Below are 7,646 nucleotides of genomic sequence, written 5' to 3'. Positions count from 1 at the left end.
TGTTACATAAAACTTATAAATTTGAAACTCGTGTGGATTGTAACCACTCGACAATAGACATAAATGAGAATTTTTGCTGGGGGCTGGATTTTAGTAGTAAAATAGACACTCACCCCTATCAATTCATGTAAAACTAACGAACTTGTTTACAAACTAACACGTCGAATATCGTAAAGCTTGAGCTTGGTTTCGTTTATCTTAAAGAGCCTCATTGAACGAACTTTATCCAATCGAGTTTTGAATAGCTCATGACCGTACATCCCCGAGTAAAAACAAACTCACACCATCAATTTATTTATGTATTAAAGAGTGGTAAGTGAAGTGAAGTGTTCAAGAAAAGTAGTGCCATGTCTTTATTAGCTAAATAAATAAGTAAACTTGAAACAAAAAAAAAAAAAAGAAAGAAAAAAATAAAAAGAAGAAAGAATAAAGAAAAAGAAAAAGGGAATTAAAGAAAAAGCACAACTAGGCAAACACTTGACCTAAATAAAGCTTTATATATCCTCTCCAGTAACTCATCCTCGCCTCACAAAAAAATCACTCGAAAATTTTCAATTCACTCTCCACAGAATCTCTCTCATTATTGCAACTGTGATTGGTGTAATCAATCCATACAAAAAAAAAAAAAAAAAAAGGACACAAAAATGGTGAGCAAAAAGCCTAGAATAGTGATAATTGGCGCAGGAATGGCAGGCCTAACAGCAGCCAACAAGCTCTACACAACTGCGAACTCGAAGCAGCTTTTCGAGCTTTCAGTAGTGGAGGGTGGAGCCAGAATCGGCGGAAGAATCAACACTCTGGACTTCTGCGGGGACCGGATTGAGGAAGGGGCTACCTGGATCCATGGAGTCGGAGGCAGCCCCATTCACGAAATCGCTCGAGAACAAGGCCTACTTCACTCTAAGGACCCGTGGGAGTGCATGGATGGGATTCTCGAAGATCCCGTCACTGTTGCGGAAGGTGGGTTTGAGCTCGATAAATCTCTCGTCGAGCCCATTTCGAGTTTTTTCAAGAATTTGATGGATTTCGTTCAGGGGAAACCCTTGGACGAAGATGGTGTTCGGGCTTGTGGCGAAGTGTTGAAGCGTTGTAAACTCGGGCCTGAGAATCTGAGTGTGGGTTCTTTTCTGAGGCAAGGCCTTGGATATTACTGGGGGATTCTGAAGGATCAGAAGGGTGTTCATGGAGTTGGGAATTGGAACAGAAAATCGCTCGAAGAAGCCATTTTTGGTATGCACGAGGGGATACAGAGAACTTACACATCCGCAGGGGATTTGCGCAATCTTGATTATGTTGCGGAGAAAGAGTACGTGATGTTCCCAGGGGAGGAGATTACTATAGCTAAAGGTTACTCTCGTGTGATTGAATCTTTAGCTTCTGTGTTGCCGGTTGGAATGATTCAGCTGAACCGCAAAGTGGCGAAAATCGAGTGGCAATCTGCTCATACTGAGAAAGAGCTTCTGCACATGGAAAATGGCCACGAAAACAGGCCGGTGAAGCTGCATTTTTGCGACGGATCGATCCTTATCGCGGATCATGTTATTGTCACAGTTTCACTTGGTGTTCTTAAACACGGGATTTGTCCCGATTCCTATTTGTTCAATCCTCCATTGCCTAGTCCAAAGACCCGAGCCATTTCCAAGCTCGGGTATGGAGTTGTGAACAAGGTGTTCTTGGAACTCAGCCCTTCCAATTATGATCAAGAAACCAATAACCCCACAAAGTTCCCCTTCTTGCAAATGGTGTTCCACCCCCCGGATTCCGAGTTAAGGAACCCCAAGATTCCTCAATGGATCAGAAAAACATCCTTCATATCTCCAATTTACAACAATTCAAGTGTCCTTTTGTCATGGTTTGCCGGAGAAGAGGCTATGGCACTCGAATCCCTCACCGACGACGAAATCCTCGACGGGTTCTCCACAACCATTCCCAACTTTTTACCAACAAAATCCCAATCCCAAAAGAACAGTAATCCTAATAATCCCAACCAGTTCAAGTACTCGAGAGTTTTAAGAACCCAATGGGGCACAAATCCACTCTTTTTGGGATCATACAGTTATGTAGCTGTGGGATCGAGTATAGACGACATAGACACGTTGGCCGAGCCATTGCCCCAAATCACCAATCTTGAATCTCCACCATTGCAAATTCTGTTTGCAGGAGAGGCCACACACAGAACACATTACTCAACCACTCATGGGGCTTACTATAGTGGGCTAAGGGAAGCCAACAGGCTTCTTGACCACTATAATTGTATTGTTGTATGAATATTATTTTGTTGCTGCTGCTGCTGCGTTATTAGAGCTGATTTAATCAGGTTGCTACAATTGATTTTGGCAAAAAGATCCAAGGATATGATATATAGTATTTTGTCTGTGTTTTTTTTTTCTTTTTTGCTCTAGTGAAAAGGAGTGATCCGATGGGGACATGAAATTCAAGAAACTTCATTTTCATGTTCATTAATTAAATGGTTTTTCGATATGAGGGATTCATTGTAGAGTCTTGATCATCTCGAAAACAAACAAAACTGAAACTTTTTTCTTCATTGAAAAATATTTAAACAATGAATAAAGATGCATAGGATCTCATTTTTATCACTTGGGGAGTGACTTTACCAGCTTCGGGGCTGGACAGGATCCGGAAAACCCGGCCACCTCCTACTAGCCTGTATAAATCTTCATTAAATTCTGATGGTCTTGCTGGCTGGTGACTCGAATTCTACTCTCTAATTTTATCTCTTTGGGTACCTCAATTCTCCATGGTGAAAGTTTGAGGGAGATTTTTTTTTAATGCAAACTCGGCTTGTGGGGTCAATGCTTTTTGCACGTTGGCATCAGTGTTCAATCAAACGGACGAGGTCTAAAGTTCGAGATTCAAATTATTGTCTTCTCTTGATATATTAAAAAATGATCGACGTAAATGTTAGGGTAGGTGTCGAGTGCATTAACTTTTGGTCCAATGCATGTTTTAGCAAGTTTTCGTAAAAATGTCATATAGTGAATTAATGAATGATATACTTGTTTAGACTTGTTTTATCCTCTGAGGATCGCTAGTTGACAAGTTCAGTATTGTTGCGGTGTGGACCGGAGGTCCTTATGTATAGTAGTTGGGATGTGTCGATCACATACTCGTGTGGACTAGTAAAGTGCATATATGGTGAGAACCTTGAATTAGATATATATGTAAATTTAGGGGTGGGTTTTCGGTATACCGTATAAAAAATATTGGCATTAAAAAAATTCATAGCGGTACCGATATCGAAATTCTTAAATGTTGGTATGGAAAAAATTCATATTGGTACCGTATAGAATCTATAGATAATGAAAAAAAATTCAATATACCAAAAAAATGTCTATATTTTGAAAAAAGTTTGGTACGGTATCCCGAAAAGTCGGTATTTTAGCTCGGTATCTCAGCCCTAAATATGTTCATGAATGCCTTCTGAGATATAAGATCGACAATATTAATAGACAGTAGCAGATCTACATGGTTCCGAAAGGTTAAATCGTCCCGTCCTGAAATATTTAAAATTTGTAGTGCTATATACATAATATCACTTTTAAATACAAATTTAATTTTGTGACCGTCTTCTTGAATTTATTTTTTAAAAACTTAGACTATGTATATAATATATCTCTAAAATATTAATTTAATTTTATATTGATTAAGATGATTTTTGATGAATAGGATAAGAATAAAATTTATTTTAAGCTATAATAAATTTGGTATTACGCTTTTTATTGTCACATATATTTTCAAATAAAACGAAAAGTTATTAGATTTGAATATGATAATGGAAAATTGCTTTAATTTGCTCAGGTTTATCCATTTGATTTCTTCCTGATGGAGTTAAAGATATCTTAGAATCAGATAAATAACTTTATTTTTGATATGCAAAAATAACAACTAGTTCTCTGAAGTTGTTGGGATTAAGGAGCTTGCAAAAAAAATGGTTTAATCAAAGAAATATCAATTATATCATTTGATACATATATAGATTTACTTTTAAATTTAACATTATTATTGCTCCGTTGCAATTGTAAAGAGAATGTTTTCAGCAATGAAAATCATAGAAACATCACTTCGTAATAGGTTGGGAGATGATATGTTGTTAAATGATTGTTTGATGTCATATATTGAGCTATGTGTGTTTGAGACATTGATAACGTAGGCAGTGGCAGAGCTACATGGTCCCAAAAGGGTTCGATCGCCCCCCTTCAAATTTTTAAAATTTTTAGTACTATATATATAGGTAGTGTTTGAGAGAGCTTTTGGGAAACACTTTTCAACTTTTATTAACAAAATTTTCAAAAGATCTCCCAAACACTACCATAATATCTTTTTAAAATACAAATTTTAATTGTGCAATCTCCTCCTCAATAACAAAAGAGTCACCTCCATTTTGACTACCATGACAAAATTTGAATAAATAGCAGTAAATACAGATTTGGAGATCACGATTAAATACTGATAAAAAGGATTGTCTTAACTAATATCGTTTTGAAAGATTTTATGAAGTGATAGATTTTCAGAGATTTAAACAATCACTTTAACTGGGTCACAAATTTGTTGTTATGTATAGCATATTTTGATCCATCAAATTCATTTTTTTACTTATAATAAGAAAAATTACTTCGATTTGCTCAGTTTTATCATCTGATTTAACTTTAATAGAGTTAGCGCATCTTGAGCACCAACATCATACCTTCATTTGAGATATGAAGTAGCAATCAATTTTCTGATGTTGTAGAATCGTCTAATAGAAAAAAATCATCAATATTTTATTTGATATATTTACTTTGAAAATTAAAATTGTTATATATCTGTTGTAACTGCAGTAGAGAGCTTTTTTTTAGTAATAAAAATTATTAAAATATCACTTCGTAATCAGTTGAAAAATGATTATATAATTGTTTGGTATCGTATGTAGTATTTTTCAAAGCATGAAATTTGGAAAAAATGTATTGTAAAAAACATATAAAATTAATATATGATATTTATTGTATATTTTTTAAAATCTATTGAATTCGTCCTCTTTGATCAAAAATTCTGGGTACGCCACTGAATGTAGGCACTATTCAATATTTTCAAAGTATGAAATTGTTATCCAAATTATGCAAACTCAAAACGTGAATATTACAGAAATAATATTACAAGAAGAAAGAATGATCGTATAACAATTCAATAGTATAACGAATACACAAATACTAAAAAGTATAAAGCAAACAAGTAAGGAAATAGTCAAGCAAACCGAGGCCTGTAACTAGTACAGTTTCCTTAAAACAGATTCTTCCATTCCACTAGATGTTTGAGGATCAACACGTACAGACGTCTGTTTCCCAGGATACAACGAAAAAACTATTAGCAAACTAAGCACAAATTCACTACTCCGATGAACTTGAATCGTACCTTCACTTTATCTCCAAAATTTAACGGAGGCCAAAAGAAGAGCTAACAATATGAAATGCAAGAGAATTCTTGAGTGAGATCTTGAATAATGTGTGTGTCTGGATTGAGAAAATGAGCACACTATTTATAGGCTTCAAAAAGCACACCAAGAGTCATAAGATTAATTAACTCAATTAATCTTTCATTTAACTCAAGAATGTGGAGAGCCAAAAGCCTCAAATTAATTCAAGAATGTGGAGAGCCAAAAGACACTCACACATTCATGATCCATTATTTTCATTCAAAATTTTTATTTAAATATATTTCCAACAATCCCCCACATGAATGAAAATTGATACGAATTTTGGTAATAAAGCTCTACAGTTGAATCCTGCAAAGGATAGGTAGGTGTTATCCTTTGAATCTTCCCTTGTAAAAGCATAGTAATGTACTGGCATCCGTTTGTGTAAATTAAAATATACTTTACACAGGACTCTTCCTGATACTATCAGTTCTCATGATTGTTTTCATTTTGGCCATGAACACATGTTTGGTTCTGTAAGAGGGTCTAGAATTGAGCCTTGTAATTCCTTCGAAGCGGCCCCACTTCTCTCTCACATAGGTGATTCTATGTTGAATTCCATCAGAATCATTAAAAGCCCTGTTCTTATCCTCAACATTCACTGTTTGCAATAGGAATAGACTAGGGATAACCCCCACAGTGATCTACGTACCAAACCAGTGCGATTAGGTTGTCCCATTGAACCTAGTTCTTGGGATCTCCAGTCAGCATAGGTTGGGTTTTCCTTCGCACCAATTTATTCCATAGGCTTCAGTCCAATTCCTTTTGAAGATTTTTCAACTAACTGTCTGTTTAACCCTTTGGTTAACGAATCCGCTATATTATCCTTTGAATTTACATAATCAATAGAAATAACTCCAGTTGAGAGTAGTTGTCTAATGGTGTTGTGTCTACGACGTATATGTCTAGACTTTCCATTATACATCTTGCTTTGTGCCCTTCCGATCGCAGATTGGCTATCACAATGAATGCAAATAGCCGGTACAGGTTTCACCCATCCTGGAACATCTTCTAAAAATAGACGCAACCATTCAGCTTCTTCAGCACACTTATCAAGTGCAATAAACTCAGATTCCATTGTGGATCTGGCTATTACAGTTTGTTTAGAAGATTTTCAAGCAATTGCTGCACCTCCTAAAGTGAATACAAATCCACTTGTAGATTTTGAGTCTTTCATATCAGATATCCAGTTCGCATCACTGTATCCTTCAATAACAGCAGGATATCTGGTATAGTGCAGTCCATGGTCACGAGTGTATCTTAAATACCTTAGCAATCTTATAATTATTTTCCAGTGTTCATCTCCTGGATTACTCGTGAATCTGCTCAATTTGCTTACTGCATAGGCTATGTCTGGTCGTGTATAACTCATTAAGTACATCAGACTAGCAATGACTCGAGAGTATTTTAGTTGGGAGATACTCTCACCCCGATTCTTCTATAGATGTTGACTCGTATCTATCGGTGTTCTAGCCAATGCAGAGTCATCCTTATTGAATTTCTCAAGTATTTTTTCCACATAATGTGATTGACTTAGAACCATCCCTTCTGATGTTCTATGGATTTTAATTCCAAGGATGACATCGGCTAATCCCAAATCCTTCATGTCGAATTTTGAGTTCAGCAGTTTCTTAGTGGATTTGATCATCTTATCATTGCTTCCGATGATAAGCATGTCATCTACGTAAAGACACAAAATGACGTAGCCACTTTCAGTTTTCTTTACGTATACACATTTGTCACACTCATTGACTTTAAATCCACTTTCTAGCATGGCTTTGTCAAATTTTTTGTGCCATTGTTTTGGTGTTTGCTTTAAGCCATACAAAGACTTCACCAATTTACAAACCTTATTTTCTTGCCCAGATGCAGAAAATCTCTCAGGTTGTTCCATGTAAATTTCTTCTTCTAAATCTCCATTTAGAAAGGCAGTCTTTACATCCATTTGATGTACTTCAAGATTTCGCAATGCGGCAATTGCAAGTATCACTCGAATGAAAGTTATTCTCGTGACTGGATAATAAATGTCAAAGTAATCAAGCCCTTCATGTTGACGGTAACCCTTGATTACCAATCTGGCTTTATACTTATCTATTGTTCCATCTGATTTCATTTTCCGTTTAAAAATCCATTTATAACCTAGTTGTTTGCTTCCCAAAGGAAGGTCCACTAGTTC

General features: G+C 35.9%; 1 protein-coding gene across 1 annotated transcript; it reads left to right on the top strand.

Annotated features, from left to right (window-relative positions):
* The first annotated feature begins 515 nt into the window (after nucleotides 1-515).
* On the top strand, nucleotides 516-2,476 carry LOC140891619 (probable polyamine oxidase 5). The gene has a single exon (XM_073300206.1). It carries the CDS (start codon nucleotides 645-647, stop codon nucleotides 2,265-2,267), a length of 1,623 nt encoding a protein of 540 aa, XP_073156307.1. The 5' UTR covers nucleotides 516-644; the 3' UTR covers nucleotides 2,268-2,476.
* The last annotated feature ends 5,170 nt before the right edge of the window (nucleotides 2,477-7,646 follow it).

The sequence above is a fragment of the Henckelia pumila genome, chromosome 3 (genome assembly GCF_033568475.1).
Source record: "Henckelia pumila isolate YLH828 chromosome 3, ASM3356847v2, whole genome shotgun sequence".
NCBI lineage: Eukaryota > Viridiplantae > Streptophyta > Magnoliopsida > Lamiales > Gesneriaceae > Henckelia > Henckelia pumila.
Note: the sequence above shows the minus strand (reverse complement) of the source record. Positions and strands in the feature narration are given on the sequence as shown.